Genomic DNA, 16,935 nt, shown 5'->3' with positions numbered 1-16,935 from the left:
CGGAATAATTTGTTGCAAAATCGACATATAGGCCTATTCTATTCTTCCCCCCTCTGTTGGATTGATATTCGGCCGACCAGAGCCAGCCCGTCTAGCCAGCGCGAGAAGAAGCTAGGTTGAGAAACTTCCATCTCGGGTCCGTGAAAAAAAAACAGCCAGCTCTGGTGTGTTGGTGTGTTAGCAGACTCAACCTCGCTAACTTTAAGACATTTGGATAACACAGAGATAAAGTTACTCAAGTAGGCTACTGGCTGTATGCTATCGATCACATTCTTCACATCGTTCTCCATGCACTTGTTCCATTAAGTCCAACAGTCAACAGGCTTTTAAAAAACACTGTAGGCTACAGGGTAAACCGGGTGGAAGAGCTATAGCTAGCCATAGTCCCAGGCAGGCACACAACGATTTCATGCTAACTAATCTGACGAATAGTGTTCCATATCGATTAGAGTGGCACCTGAAATGCATTCATGTTTTTAAAGCTTTATTTGTTATGAAAATATGATGATGAGGACTCCAATGAATTCTTTCTCAAACGTTGAGACTGCATCTTAAACAGCACAATGTTCCCGGGGGAGAATTGTTTTATATTAACACGTAGTCCAAGTTATAGCCTATGTTTACTGTGTTGTTCACTCAGCCTATACCACAATTCCCAGTCCCAATTTAAAACAAAATAAACCAAAATCCATCATAATTCTGAACCGAGGACTTTTAATGGCATACGATGCAATAAAAACAGCCAGTTTTGAATTTTGAAACAGTGTGTTAGGCTAGCGCCTGCTCTGCTGATGTTTTGATCTGACTAATCGTTTATTATAGGGAAAAAGACACCGTAGACAAGAAAGTATTAGACCTAACCGCATTTAAATACTTAGCTGACACATATGAAAATTAACGGGCCGTATACGTCGCTGTTCAGCAAGCAACTAATGGTAAGTGAAAGAACATACGTGTAGTGAATTGTCATTGCCTTAATCATCAGAGATGTTCGCTCTCCCAGGTCACAGATAGCCGTCGCAGATAGTCGTCGCAGACGGCGAGTGTACAGCGGAGCCATGTCTGGATGTCACGATAAATCTACATATTTTTTTCCCCTTTACACTTTGTTGCTGGGAGGTTAGGGGAACGTTAATGCAACCAAATATTGTAAAGTTCCCTAAAGGGTAGGAGAACGTTCTGCTTACCAAAATAAATAACCAGAAAAAAACGTTGTATTTTCGTCAAGAAAACTTTCCTGGGGAACCATGGGGCAACTTTCGCAACTTTCAGGCAACGTTCCCCGAACCAAGAAAAAAACGTTCTAAAAACGTTCTCCTAACCAGAAATTGTTAGCTGGGGCGACATCTAGTCAATGTAGGAACGCAACCAGACTAGTAGGTGCATGAGATTACTTTCTCTACCTGTACCGCCACTAGGAGGCACTAGGAGTCACGTAATGTATGCCAGTGCATTCATGTTCTATTTGAGAAGAAGAATGTATGAGCTTGATGCAACAAACGGTTTTTACTATCTATGGTTTTGCTACTGCTTGAAATTATCAGTAGGCCGAGGCTAATGCTGTACATTTCTATTTGCCGTTATTCTGAAGCTCTGATGAGCTGTTGCATGTTTCCCTATTCGCATATGCCCTAAGTCGTGTGATCACATATTCTCTCCCCATTCGCTTCCAACCACCTGGCAATTAGTCACCTATTCTGAATTTTATATAAACGATTGTAAGTCTATTTTAAATATATGTTTAACCTCCAGTCTTCTCAGTTGTATACTGTCCATTAAGATTCTATGAGCCTTCTTAGCCAGGCGATCAGCAGCTTCATAGTCTGTTATTTCCACACGAGATGATACCATAGGGCAGTGTTTTTCAACCTTTTTTGAGCCAAGGCACACTTTTTTCATTGAAAAAATCCTGAGGCACACCACCAGCCGAAAATGTTAAATAAAATGAAATTTTATGGAAAATTAAATTAAATAAAAATCTGTAGCCCGCATTAATGATATCAAGTCATTCTTGTCAAAGTGTCTTGAATAGGAATCAAATGAACACAAAGAAAATTATTTCTATTCACTCTTTTTTAGACCACTTAGATGAAATTGGATAATTTCCCACGGCACACCTAGCAATGTGTCACGGCACACTAGTGTGCCACGGCACAGTGGTTGAAAAACACTGCCATAGGGGACCCAAATAAAAGAGTTAGTTGCGGTCTATGAAAAATCTCGTCACGATACTCCCGCGAGACTATGGAATAACCTCTCTGCTTGACTGCCAGTGGTTTTACCAGTGAGTCCTGGATAGGTCCAGAAGCTCTTGAATGAGGTCTCAGATTATGTTGAAATACTTTGCTTGTGACCGAAAAAAATGGGCACATGTATTATTGGTAGTATTTCCCAGTATGACAATAATTGCCCATAGCGTGGAGAGCAAGATAGCTTTTCCAATGCGAATCTGAAGCTAATTTCGCTTAAGAAGACGGATGTACCAGTTGTGATTTGTTCCACCATTCATTTGAAGAAAAAAAGCCAGCTGTAGCACTGGTAAATCCTTTACTTTGAGATAGGCTAATAACTTCCCGATGCCTTTGATTGCCTATCATTTAAATTTATGATATGACTGAGTGACTGGCATAAATGACACGAATGCCCACTATTTCATTGAAGAACAGCCTACGCGACCTGCGAAACTCATGCGGTATGACGGTGAAAAAAATAGCTTAATAGGCTATATTTTTGACCAATTAATTGTATCCTTTAATAGGTTAATGCATAGCATTAACAAGTAAACAATGTTCATTGGGTGATATGACGCTGAGAATGTCTTCATTCAGTGTTTACCTAAAACCTGCCAGGGCATGCCTACTACTTGAAGGTTGATGGGGACATGCTCCTTGCGGTGCTTTTGTGACCTTATTTTCTATAATTTTCCAAAATAGTATTCGTGATACAGCTACGCGTTGTTGTGTTCCCACGTGTTTCACCTCTGCACTGATGGATAGCTGGACTGACTTTTAACCCTAAGCGATTTGCTGGGGAAAACGTCCCTGGGTTATGCTATGCGACTTGATACCAGTGGAAAGAAAAATGTGGCCCTCTTGAAATGCACAAGCTTTTTTGATGAGCACATTTGGCATTTAACTAAGTGAAAGATATGATTGAAATGCATGCCACGCAAAATAGGTAGGCTATTCCTACCTAATAGGTAGGCTATTACCCTCTTGTCATTCTCTTAAGCTTCCAACTCAGTTAATAGATAGAAAAGATTGTTACATTTTTGTAAAACTAGCTCTAGAGCTCTGCGAACATAGGTAGACTGGGTAAATCCAGCCTGCTGTCGCCCTGCAGCTCAGGCTGGAAAGCTGCACATTTATCTCTCCTGCTTCCTGTCTACGTTTACTGGAACCAGTCACAAACTGCCTTATCCTCCAGGTGCTATCTAAAGTCATTTGAATTATACCTATTGATCATGCCTCTTGTGCAGCAGAAATATAGCACAGTCTCCCAGACTAATGTTCATTTTCAAAAGACCGAGCTTAGTTTGGTGATAGCTGGGCTAAACAATAGGCCTACTGCAAGTGAAATACGGTTGTTTGACAGCGTTGGCAGTCACGTGACATGTTTGACAGGGTTGCCAGTCACGTGAGGAAAAACAAGCAGCCAGGGGGTTCCATCAACCTCACTAATAAAGGCTGCAATTAACGGAAATAGCCTGGCTTGAAGCGTAGACTTTCACTGAAGATTGAAGCCGTTCCATTAACTCAAATTAGCTGCATCTTGCTTTCCTTTATTCAAGCAAGGCTTGGGTCAGCTCCATGCCTGCTCGTGCACAAGGTAGAAAAGAGGATATTGTAAAATTAAGGGAATAATTGAAGGTTTCTGTCTTATTTACAAGCGCCATCTACAGGATTTTGTCTTCACTTTTGAACAAAACGAGCAAATGAATAAATAGCTTAACCTCTAAACAACCTTGGCATAGGCTTAATTATTGGCTATATCATACATTTTTCGGTTAACTCCAGATTCTTTTCTAGGTGTAGTTGAATAAAATTGGTAACAACTTAATATAGGCTATTGTCTCCCGTAAGTCTTATAGTACTGCCAAATGTTTGTGACATGTAATTTTCTAAAATGCAATGGCTTCAGTTTGTCATTTGACATTTAATGAGTGTTGCACACAGTTAATTTGACATTCATGAACAATCATTAACACATGAAGTGGTTTTAATCATTAATAGGCTATAGGCTCCAGTCTTCACCCATACACATGATATTCAGAGCAAGCCTTATAAACATTTATCAGATGGATTTAATTTGAAGTGTTATGATATCGTACATCATGGGCATGTGCGTTCTGAAAAAAAACTGGGTGCCATTCTCATAAGCTACTTCTGTCATATTCTGTGGGCCCACATTAGCCTGTATAAAATATAAAATGGTGCTTAACACGAATTGTTCTAGTTTCCATGCAGTCAAACACTTTCAAATAGTCCTACTTTGGAAGGTGTGTAAAAGGCATACTATATGGAACCACAGAAGTATTATAGGACCACAGAATTTTGTTTTATTTAAGTTTTAAGTTCAAGATATTCCTTTGATATAAACTGTAATGTAAACTGTAGACCTAATTCTCAAAAGGCCAGAAGATACTGCCTAGTTTGACTGTTTGGTTGTATCCTGTTGATTTGCTTGGCCTCCATGTTGCTACCTGCAGCTGTATTTCAATGCATTTTTGCAGAAGGACTCTGCACACTGATCATTAAACAACAGCTCTTACAGCACCAGTGGATTACTGTGACTTCCAACAATACTATCATGATTTTTTTTCCCCACGTTATTGTACGGTTTCAATGCTTTGTATCTGGTACACCCTTACAATCCGACCTTGAAACACACAAAAGTGAAGATATGCAACCCTTACTAGATGAGTGCAATTAACCTTCAACCCTAGTTATGTGCATGTGGAACTTTTGGAACGTGACTTATTTTCCAGTGTCTGTTCAGGGCTCAGGCCTATTGGTAGCACAGAGTCCATAAGTTCATTTTTAACACAATGGTATTTACACTAACTTTACTCCCTGGTTATATTACATTTGATGATGGTATGTGGGTTTTCCAGGGAGTACTCGGTGACATTTGGTTACAATAGTTATGTCATGTACAGTATAGACACTTAATAGTTTTATGCAAAAATTGTTAGTTGTCAGTCAGGTAGCACAGTAAATCATGTTTTGCACCATGTCAAAAACTATTCTATATTTTATTTTTTTAGGGGAAAGCTATCTTGGACAACCTACATTTATGCAAATTTGGAAACACCCACCAGCCCATCTCGTACTGCCTTGAAATGTTGCCTCCCGTGCCCAGGTTAATAAGTGTACATCATGAGAAGTAGACCTCCTCGTTTTGTCATTTGATGGTCTGCTTAGTATCCAGAGGTAAGAACTGCTATATTCATTTTTAATTCAACCAACCACAATACGATATTTTAATCAGTGAATATTAAGGGAAAGAGCATACACATGGAAAACTGTAGTGGATTCACAGATTTGGGGGGAAAGGGGACATTTGTTTGGCTATTGCTTTTGGTCTGGCAAAGCCTGAGTTACCCAGTGTGAGGCCACTGCTTTGTTAATATCATTTTTGTCTTAGTAAGCTATTAATCTTGATTTTGCGTATATAGTACGATCTTTAGGTCATCCTCACCTAATTACCCTTTGCCATTTTATCTTATTATGGCTTTTATCATAACAGCTACAGTACATCAAGGGTAGTTGACTAACCTATCAGTTGTGGTAGAGAAAATGTGGTGTTATATGTAAATGTTATATGTGTTTTACAAATGTTACAGACACATAAGAGCTAATTTGAAGGAACAGTGAAAGTATGTTTCTTGATTGTTGTGTTTATGCTTTTATTTCTTTTCTTTCTTAAAAGAAGCCAGTGTAGAATGAGCAGGGCGTGTGTTTGTGTGTGTGTGTGTGTGTGTGTGCGTTCTAGTGCGGTCAGATTCCAAAGAAATTGGAAAGTTATGATGCAGCTTTGGTTGTTGCAGTAAATACTGTTACGGTTACAGTAACCCATAATTATTGGCAATCATCAATCAAGGAGAGGTTGTGGGCCCAATTCAATGAAACAAGGATGAAGGAAGGTGCCTGCTTCATAACCCCAGTGAAATTCTTGTTTGTTGATTGGCCACTGCGGGATTGATTTAATTATGACTGCCACTTAGCGAAGGATTCCCGGGACACTGAAAGACATGTAGCATGTGGCCCCACAAGGATAGCATGGAACCATTGTTTTTGTTTTGATTTTGACTGGACCTCCCGAAAGGAGGGTAGGGTGAACACAGTTTTCAACCCATCCCATAACCACTCATTTCATGTATAGCGACATCTGCACAAAAGTGGAAGTGTCATTATGACACCCTCTGAATGCACGCCAAGCTTCATGAAATTCTGTTCATGGGGGGCCATACAAGAAATTAATTTATGTTACTGTACACTAACTGGCCTGTATATGGCCGGATACAGTTTTCTGTGAATATCTCATGAACCGAGGGCCTAGGGGCCGTGTCAACCCGCCCTATAGCCAGTCACTTAAAGGGGACATATTATACCTCTTTTTAAACTAAGTTAGAATTGGTCTCTCCCAAATTGAGCCGTTTCTGGGCTGGCCACGCCTCCGGCTGCGTATATTGATTACACTGCTCGTTTCACAGGTGAAAATGGCTACAAACAGAGTCGGCATCCAACCACATATGTTAGACCCTGGTGCTAGGGTTGGTCTATGCAAATTCCCTTAGTATGACATCAGAATAAGGGAGCCATCCAAATGGCTCACAGCAGCATACTTTCTTGACACCAAAGTCTTTCTACTGATCTACAGAAAACGGATGTTTATAAGAACAGTAGAGGCCTAAATATGAACACAAAGGCCCGCAAAAAGTGAGTGCATAATATGTCCCCTTTAATGTATAGCGCCACCTAGTCAAAAATAAAAAAGCAAAAATGAGGCATTGTAATCGCAGGTATCTTTGGTGCATGTTCTCCAACTCACACATACACACTCCGTAGACAAGCAGGCATGCACTCGCACACACACACACACACACACACACATAAACACCTGCATGCATGCATGCACAAACACACCCACACCATGCACACACACAAACTCGCACACACACACACGCACGCACCCACCCACACACACACACACACACACACACTCACAAGTGAACATACACACACACACAGACACTTAAAAGACACACAAATGCAGGCAAGCAGATGTGCACACACACACACACACACACACACACACACACACACACACACACACACACACACATACACACACACACACATCCCATTACCCCAACCACACACATTCACAAGCGAAAATTCACAGACAGAGAAGCAAACATTAACAAAAGCAAGCACACACATGCAGACACTCATTTACATACATAAAAGTAGCAGTAGGAAATGGAAACAAATTGACAATGGGTCAATCGTAACGGGTTCACTCTGCTAGTTGTAGCGGAAGCCACGAAACGGTAGCCAAGTCATTGCTAAAGACACATTGAGATAAGTTTCTTTTCTCGTTTTGGCAAGTTGCCGTATAATAAGCGGGATAATGTATAGAACGCCGGTCATTATCGGAAAATAATTCCCTGCAGGACGAAGCAAAACCCCTCCGCTGCGCGTCGGGAATTATTTTCCGATAATGACCGGCGTTCTATACATTATCCCTTACGTAATGTGCTAAACTCTCCTGTTAACTCTGCATTCGCGTTGTTGATGGAATAAATGCCCGAGTCTTGTTTAATAGTGTAGTTGGCTATATGCAACCATTTATATTTGTTGCCCCTGACAACAATACAGACAACAGTCAGGACCTTTGCCACTAAACATTGACAACTGGATAATATTACACCCGAAAATATGTGTAAGACTAGGAAGAGTATAACAGAATAATGAAATTACATACTTAACCTGCAACCCCATTTATTTTTATTATATCTTTTTTTGCCTGACATTGCACAAATGCACATCATCTACTTAGGGGGGCACTTCCCACATTCTTTGGCCCATCATCAATTGCTTGACCTCTTTTGAAAGTTGAGACTGAATTCTCAGTCAGAGTGCCCCAGTTGTTGGGCCAGCTCCACTACATGCCCCACTATCTGGTTTATGTGCTTTCTAAAGTCTAGGTGCAATAACATAGGTGCGGAGCATGGGGAGGACTTATTCAGGTCTCCCCTCAAGCACCACCCTCACACTACCTGTGGACTGATTGTGTGGCTTCTCTAATGTGTGATGCATTAAAAAGAGGCGGGGCCCGACTGCGCAGGGCCTCTTCAGGTTCTCCACACAGTACCCCACCTAGCCCCATTTATAGTCCATTTAGTTATTGGTCTCTTGAATGTGGGTGTGAATGTTGGACATCTAGCGTGACGAGCATTAAAAAGTGGGGTACACAGAGTGGAGCTGGCCCTGGCAGTCATAGGGGCATAGGAGGTTTGGGGTGTAAATCCTACAGATTTATCTCAATTGCTGTTCTATGTATTGGTGTGGCATGGGTGGTGAAGGAGTATGGCGGACAGTGGTGAGGCAAGCTTGCTAAGGTTGATGGTAGGTGTAATTGTGAAAACTCAGGCAGAGGGGGAGTCTCAGGCAGAGGGGGCCAACAGAGCTATAAATTTAGGAATTTGGAGAGTCACAGTCAAATGGAGAAGGAGTCTTTTGAGTTATTACCAGATGGGCTATTTGACCTTTCTAATTAGATGTGATCCAATAATTGTTTTTTCCAGACAGAAATATGAATTTTGTTTTTTGTTTTTCAGTTCAAGACGATGATATTCTTGGCGACAGCTAGCGCAACCAACAGAGTTTTGCAGTTAATGTGGTTCAGGCTGGTTGTGTAGGTGTCTCCAAGCAGACAGAGAGATGGGGACGCTGGGATGCAGCAGCCAAAGAAGGCGTAAAGGAGCCCTGTAACCTTTTCCCACAATTGCTTTATAGGGGAACTGTGCCAAAATGCATGAATATATGTATGTGTTCGGGCAGTTGTAAGTGCAGTGAGGACGCATCTGAAGTGAAGCCCACGTGAGATCTTCTCTCCAGTGAGGTGAGTCATGTGGATAGTCTTGTATTGAATTAGCTGCAGGTTGGAGTTTTTGGTCATGAGAAAGGTATTTTTGCAGACTTGGGTCCAGAAATTGGCATCGGTGGAAAGAGATAGATCCGATTCCCATTTGGCAGGGTATTCTTATGGTGATGTCTGTTTGCGTTACTATTCTGATTTGGGATAGTAGTTTATTTGAGGATGGTACGGTGGCCCTGAAGTGCAAAACACAACACAAATAAGACAACACAACACAAATAAGACAACACAACACAACACAAAGAGAGAAATCACGGCCCCGAAGTGCACAGCACAACACAAAAAAGAGAAAAAACGGCCTCGAAGTGCACAACACAACGGCAAATCACACAACACAACACAAAAAGAGACAACAACACAAAAAGAGACAACTTAACGACATTAACCAAAACGGAAGAGGTAGGTACCCTCGGGCCACATGAATCGTCGCTGATTGGACAAAAGAACTGCTCTTAAATAAGCAAATTAATGTGTGAAGTTATAGTTTTTCTTTGATTCTATGACAGTCAGTGTCATACAAGTGTGGATATCAAGAAAATCTCCAGAATGTTAGCTTTCATTTGACACCAATATTATGCTTCTACTCAAAGGGCTTCTTGTGTAATAAGAGTTTTATTGTCAGTATGCACCATTAAATCTTCGAATTATTTCAGCCTGCATGTCTCTTTATATCTTTTAATGAATGTTACGGGGGCTTTATAGGGTTTATAAAGTAAAGTCGCATATCACTGAAATCGTCTACCCCTTGGCTTCAACATTATCCGGTTTTCAATGACGAGGCATGTGGTTGACTACTGCTGTCGTCATTCAAAGCTGGGGAGCCTGATTGACAGCTCTCTTGCCCAATCTCCTCCGGTTTCGAATATCTCGTTGCAGAAAGACATGTGGGGTAGCTACTACGGTAACCAGGAGGATCTCACGAAAATTACCATAATATGGTATATGACGGTATCTAGAACGGTGACAGAGTTACAAGCTGTTTTACTTCCTGATTTCAATTCGCAGTCAGATGATTTGTTTCGAACTTGTTGCTTTTGTATGAGTTGGATTATACATCTACCAAACATATTATGAATAAAATACAACGTGGATAGCCTATTCCATTACTATGGGTTCTTATGGACATGTGAAGAGCATGCTATTTTCTGCGGGCTGTACGTACGTGTCCCAGTTGTTTTGTCCAATCATCGACGATTCATGTGGCCCGAAGGTACCTACCTCTTCCGTTGTGTTGTCTCTTAATTGTGTTGTGTTGTCTCTTTTTGTGTTGTGTTGTGTGATTTGCCGTTGTGTTGTGCACTTCGGGGCCGAGGTTTCTCTAATTGTGTTGTGTTGTCTTATTTATGTTATGTTGTCTCTTTTTGTGTTGTGTTGTGTGATTTACCGTTGTGTTGTCCACTTCGGGGCTGTGTTTTCTCTTTTTGTGTTGTGTTGTCTCTTTTTGTGTTGTGTTGTGTGATTTGCCGTTGTGTTGTGCACTTCGGGGCCGTGTTGTCTCTTTTTGTGTTGTGTTGTAGCTCTTTTTGTGTTGTGTTGTCTTTTTTTGTTTTGTGTTGTGTGATTTGCTGTTGTGTTGTGCACTTCGAGGCCGTTTTTCTCTTTTTTGTGTTGTGTTGTCTCTTTCTGTGTTGTGTTGTGCACTTCGGGGCCGTGATTTCTCTCTTTGTGTTGTGTTGTCTTATTTGTGTTGTGTTGTCTTATTTGTGTTGTGTTTTGCACTTCTGGGCCACCGTAGGATGGTATATGAATGAATGAATGAATGCCTTTATTGTTGTTTCATCAATACAATGAAATTCATACAGCCGCTCTAGTAAAGTGCGTCATCAACACTTAATATAAAACATTGCAACATTCATTGCAACATTCATCACAAATTTAAGGGAACCGTATGTAGGATTTTGGCCAAAACTAGTACTGCAATTACTTTCAAAATACTGTAGAGCGGTGTATCCCCTCCCCCCTCAGTCGCAGTTGCCAGCTAGGCTGCAGGATCCAGCAGGAACGTCAGCTGCTACAGCTTCCAATGGCAAGTGCTAATGTTGTTTTCCTCAGCGTCTTAGCATAATAATGGACTCTGATAATGCATTACTGACGTTATCAGTGACTACTCACCGTTTTTATTTCTCAAACAATTCCCATCCAATTTCAATTCGATGACCCACCTCCTCCATATGCGCTAACGTAACATTACTGTGCACAAACATGCATAACTTTGTTCGACTGTCACGAATATTTGTCCATTTACATTTAGCACAAGTGAGTTGGCCAAACATAGACAAATCTTACCTGTCCAGGAACAAATTAACAACATTGACATCTGTTTTCAAATTCTTCTCCGTTTTCAGTCGTCTCAGTCTCCTATATAAATCTTTGTTTTATTTCGGACATATTTCAGATTCATAACGAGGTCTTTTAGGTTTCATAACGTTTTTTATCCAACACGTTTGTAACTGCAGCTGTGGTAACTAGCAGAGCTGACAACCTGGATGCCGAAACAATGACTTTGTGACTCAACATGACAACATCAACATCAGTTGAGGGCTGCAACTTCACTTTTAAATGACAATATCCTGGCCGGACTACTGTTGTCAGTAATATAAGTATTTGAAATCAGCATGATTTCTTAATGTCTAGTAACATATCAGGGCCATTTGATGATTAATTAAAATACATTTCTCACATAAGGTTCCTTTAACATTCCTCCACATGCACATACACATGCATACTGTATCAAATACATCCTCCCAACATTCATTGCAAAGATTCTCACACCTTGTCTGCAAGCACATGTGATAAATATTACAAAAATAAAAGCATGTGATAAATAATAAAGAAATAGATCTGATGTGAATAAAGTGCGGAGTAATTTCATCATTTAAATAGTTTAGCTTCATTTAAGATTGTTATTGCTTAAATCTGCTAGTCCTTGATTTTAGGCATCTATAACATCTCCCTGGGCAAACAGTGAATGACCAGGGTGAGGACAGTCATGTGTGATTTTTGTGGCTTTTGAGAGCAGTCTTGAGTTGGCAATGCCCTCTAGTGAGGGTAGAGGACAACCAGTGATCTTGTTGCTGTGCTGTGTTGATTACTCTGCATTCGTTTTTTGACACCATCAACTTCTCAGACAAGTTTGTTTTATATATACAGTATATAGAAGTCTGAGAAAACGCAGGCGTTGTTGTGCCTTCTTTACCACTGCCGTGGTGTTGTCCATCCATGTGAGTTGGTCCGAGATGAGGGTTCCCAGGAATTTTACATTGTGTACCCTCTCCACAGGGTCCATTGATGTAAAGAGGGAGCGGTCAGCACTGCACTTTTTTTTTTCCAGTGTTGAGAGACAAGTTGTTTTCTGTGCACCATGTGAATAGACTTTGGACCTCTGCTCTGTAGGCCGCCATATCTCTCCCTGAAATTAGTCCGACTTGTGTGGTGTCGTCTGCAAACTTTATGATGATGTTGCTGGGGTAGGAGGGGTTGCAGTCACAGGTGTACAATGAGTACAGCAGAGGACTCAACACACATAACAGCCCTGAGGGGAGCCTGTGCTGAGAGTGAGGGTGCTGTAATTTGTGGGGGCCAAGCTTCACATATTCGGGCCTGTTGGTTAAGAAGTCCATGATCCAGCGGCAGATACAAGAGGAGAGGCCAAGGTCAGACAGCTTTCTGATGAGGATGTCTGGGATGATTGTGTTGAATGCTGAGCCGTAATCTACAAAGAGCATCTTCACATATGTTCCACTGTGCTCTAGATGGTTTAGGGCTGTATGAAGAGCTATGGAGATGGCATCATCCGTCATCTGTGCGGATCCAGGGTTGATGGGAGACTGGCTTTGATGTGCTTTAATACCAGCCTCTCAAAGCACTTTACAGTGTGAGTGCAACTGGTCTATAGTCATTCAGACTGCTGGGGGAGGGCTTTTTTGGAACCGGGATGATGGTGAATGTCTTCAGATTCACTGATTTGAGCACCCTCCTCACATCACCCTCCTGCACTGTGAGTGGGTAGGTGCTGAAGGCAGCACATCCGATGTTGATGTTGTACTCTTCCACCTCGAAGCGAGCAAAGAAGCAGTTCAGCTCGTCTGCTAGCGAAGCATCTGTGTTGGAGAGTGTGGAGTTGCTGCCCTTGTAGTTTGTAATGCTCTTTATTCCCTGCCATGCGGATGGATGGCTTGAGGAAAGACACCTCCTCAGTCTTTCTGTTTTAGAAATTTAAAACATTTGCCTCGCGCTTTTTAACCAAAGCATTACAACATGGTAAAAACATTTAAGCTTAAGAGCACTTCTAACAACAAATGAAAAACTACAGTAAGTGCATCAGTGTAATAAGTGCATCAATAGTCCTATTCACACGGGATTAGTATTACCTGGGGACCTTTGGTAATTTTCAAATTACCGCCCCACCTCTGTGTTACTTGCAGCGCATTTGCACGGGATAAGCAAAGTCTGTAAATTACTCTATTTTCACTGACATGGTAAAAACATTTAAGCTTAAGAGCACTTCTAACAACAAATTAAAAACTACAGTAAGTGCATCAGTGTAATAAGTGCATCAATAGTCCTATTCACACGGGATTAGTATTACCTGAGGACCTTTGGTAATTTTCAAATTACCGCCCCACCTCTGTGTTACTTGCAGCGCATTTGCACGGGATAAGCAAAGTCTGTAAATTACTCTATTTTCACTGACATTACACCCGGATATGTCGTATTCTAACATCCGAAAACAACGCAGAAAGTAGAAAAGATAGGCAATTGCAATAACAATCACTGAGGTGCAGATTCGCACGGGATTAGTATTATCACGGACGTCTGTGTTTGGCGAAATACAGTAGGTAATTTGCGGCAGAATTTTTACTTTACAAATTACAGACATGGCACATTCGCACGGGACTAAGATCTCAGGCATCCTCCGCAATTATCACAAATCACCAAAGGTCCACAGGTAATACTAATCCCGTGTGAATAGGGCTATGAGTGCAATTGTCTGTAGTAGTGCTATGAGAGGAGATGTTCTCTGAAGAGCTAGGTTTTCAGACATTTTTTGAAGATGGTGAGGGATGTCCCTAGCCTGACTCTCGCCAGACCCTTGTAGTTCAGCCATGCTCCACCAGAAGCGTTTCGCTGAGCTCCACACAAGGGTCTGGACTCGAGGGCAATCCAAACTCCTTCCAGTGAGCAAAAAATGATGAACCAATCAGGAGCGCCGAAGCGAGTGTTTGATTCAAACAACAATGGCGGCACGCAGCGAGGAGTCTTGTGCTGACATTGATTCTGCTATTTCAACCGTTTTGTCGAATCTATCGAGTATTCATTCTTTAAAAGATTAACAGAGAATGGTTTTGAAGACATTTATTGGTGGCAAGGATGTTTTTACTCTTCTTCCGACCGGGTTTGGCAAGAGCTTGAAGAAGCCTAGCACGTCATTCAAGATAACAGGCAAGTGGTTTATCAAATCACATGCGAGGATGTTTTACAAGGACCCGCCTTCATAAATACATCTCCTATCGAGAAGTCCCAGATCCTTGTGTGAAGCAGACAGCGAACTACAGGATCTGGCGAAAGTCAGGTTAGGATGTCCCTACTCTAGTAGGAACAGGTAGTGCGTTCCATTAACGAGGGACGACGGATGAGAAAAGTTTGGATTGGCCTGAGCGTGCTGGTGGAAGAGCTAGACGTCGCTCGGCTGAGGAGCGCACCGGCCGTGTGGTAGCGTATGCCTGTATGAGGGCATTCAAATAGGTGGGAGCAGAGCCAGAGAGTACTTTGTAGGCAAGCGTTAGAGCCTTCAATTTGATGCGGGCGGCCAACGGTAGCCAGTGTAGCTGGATGAGCAATGGGGTGACATGCGCCCTTCTGGGTTGGTTGTAGACCAGGTGCGCTGCTGCATTCTGGATCATTTGAAGGGGGTTCATAGCGCAGGCTGGGAGACCTGTCAGGAAGGCATTACAGTAGTCAAGTCGAGAGATGACCATTGCCTGTACCAGGAGTTGGGTAGCGTCTTGAGTCGCAGAATCAGGGCTTTTGGCCAGTCTCGTCTTCTTCCTCAGCTCACTCTTCAGCTCTTTGACTCTGTGTCTCCCTGCTTTCTTGTTATTTAGCCAGTGTTTCATGTCCTTAGTGTCCCAAGGATTTATGTTGGGATATAGCTTGACCTGTTTTGTTAGTATCACAGTTTCCACACAGAATGTCAGATAGGAGGAGATACAGTTTGTCGTCAGGTTTAAATCTCCTTTACAGCTTTGTTGTAAATGCTATGTTATTTAACTTGTTTTAACTTTTTTTCAGAAAGGAGTCTTCAGAGGCCTTTGCAGAAGATCAAATGGTTGTAATCTCAGGGAAATAGTCTTGAATTCAACCTGTGCAGGTGTTCTCATTGACATTAGCCATCATGGGAGATGTGGTCCAGATGCACTTTTCCACACTGGATTACGTGATTTTTGTCATCCTCCTGGTGGCCTCCACTGGCATTGGGCTGTTTCATGCATTTTCTGGGGGACGTCAACGGACCACACAGGAATTTCTTCTGGCTGACCGCAGCATGAGTTGCTTTCCTGTTTCACTATCACTGCTAGCCACTTTCCAATCTGCTGTTGCCATTCTGGGGGCCCCCTCAGAAGTCTACACCCATGGTACCCAGTACTGGTTCTTGGGGTGCTCTTACTTCCTGGGTTTGCTCATTCCTGCTCACATATTCATCCCTATTTTCTACCGTCTACGCCTGTCCAGTGCTTATGAGGTACCAGAAATTGAAAAGCCTTAATGTTGTTTGTGGAGTGTGTGACGGTTGGTGCAAAACAGTTTGTGTTAAGACTGTTTTAACATGTAATTGTACATTTAGTTATAAGAAGTGTGTATGGAGAAATGCTAAGCTAAGAAATACAGTATGTGTCTGTGTTTTACTTCACATTAGAATCATAATCATATAACCACACGACTAAGGTTGGTGGAATTTGCTTTTCAGTGTCAGAAACATAGACATTAGACATTAGCAACAATGACTAGCACAACAGACAATATACCATATGATGTCAGAGATGAACTCTAAAGACAGCATTTGCAACAAAAGTGTTCAGAGTCTTTATTGTTGTGGGGGAAAATGTATTTTTAATCAGGATATTTTAGCAGGCAGGGACCTATAGTGCCTCCTCAATGGCATTGGCTGGAAGATATGGATAGCAGGAAGAGAGAGGTCAGAGATTTTTTCCCCCGAATTCTTATCTCAATGAACTAATGCACGCTGATAGATCTGGGAGTATGCTGATTCACCATATCACTTGCTGTTTTGCTGATGCTTTTTCCCTCATGCTTCTTGTCTGTTGCAGTACCTGGAACTGCGATTCAACAAAACAGTCCGTATCTGTGGGACAGTGACGTTCATTTTTCAGATGGTGACGTTTTTTTTTGTAATTCACATTTGTTCTATTTTGTAAGTAGACTGTGAATATATTGGTATTTTGCTATTAATATTTTCATGATATTTTGATATTGTAGGTAATATACATGGGAGTTGTCCTGTATGCACCTGCACTGGCTCTTAATGCAGGTGAAAATGGAACATACACTTTAGAAAATTATACTGTTTATTTCCATTTTAATAAGAACTGTTCTAATGTTTGAACTCTGTGTTTATATAGTGACAGGGTTTGATCTCTGGGGGGCAGTGCTAGCCATGGGTTTAGTCTGCACATTGTATACAACTCTTGTAAGTATTTGTCATTTCTTATAATGCATTGTTTTCACCTTCTTGCCCTTGGGCCAAAGGGA

General features: G+C 41.6%; 1 protein-coding gene across 1 annotated transcript in view; it reads left to right on the top strand.

Moving 5' to 3' along the window:
* Nucleotides 1–2,324: 2,324 nt before the first annotated feature.
* slc5a6a (solute carrier family 5 member 6a) overlaps nt 2,325–16,935 on the top strand; it is a 43,911-nt gene continuing 29,300 nt past the window's right edge. The window contains exons 1-6 of the mRNA XM_062550618.1: nt 2,325–2,538; nt 5,267–5,432; nt 15,457–15,907; nt 16,494–16,559; nt 16,663–16,714; nt 16,806–16,873. Of these exons, the coding sequence (XP_062406602.1) occupies nt 15,560–15,907; nt 16,494–16,559; nt 16,663–16,714; nt 16,806–16,873 (534 nt within the window). The 5' untranslated portion in view covers nt 2,325–2,538; nt 5,267–5,432; nt 15,457–15,559. The remainder of the gene's footprint in view (nt 2,539–5,266; nt 5,433–15,456; nt 15,908–16,493; nt 16,560–16,662; nt 16,715–16,805; nt 16,874–16,935) is intronic.

The sequence above is a fragment of the Sardina pilchardus genome, chromosome 12 (genome assembly GCF_963854185.1).
Source record: "Sardina pilchardus chromosome 12, fSarPil1.1, whole genome shotgun sequence".
NCBI classification, from domain to species: Eukaryota; Metazoa; Chordata; class Actinopteri; order Clupeiformes; family Clupeidae; genus Sardina; species Sardina pilchardus.
The sequence above is the reverse complement of the archived record's forward strand: the minus strand, read 5'-3'. Positions and strand labels throughout refer to the sequence as shown.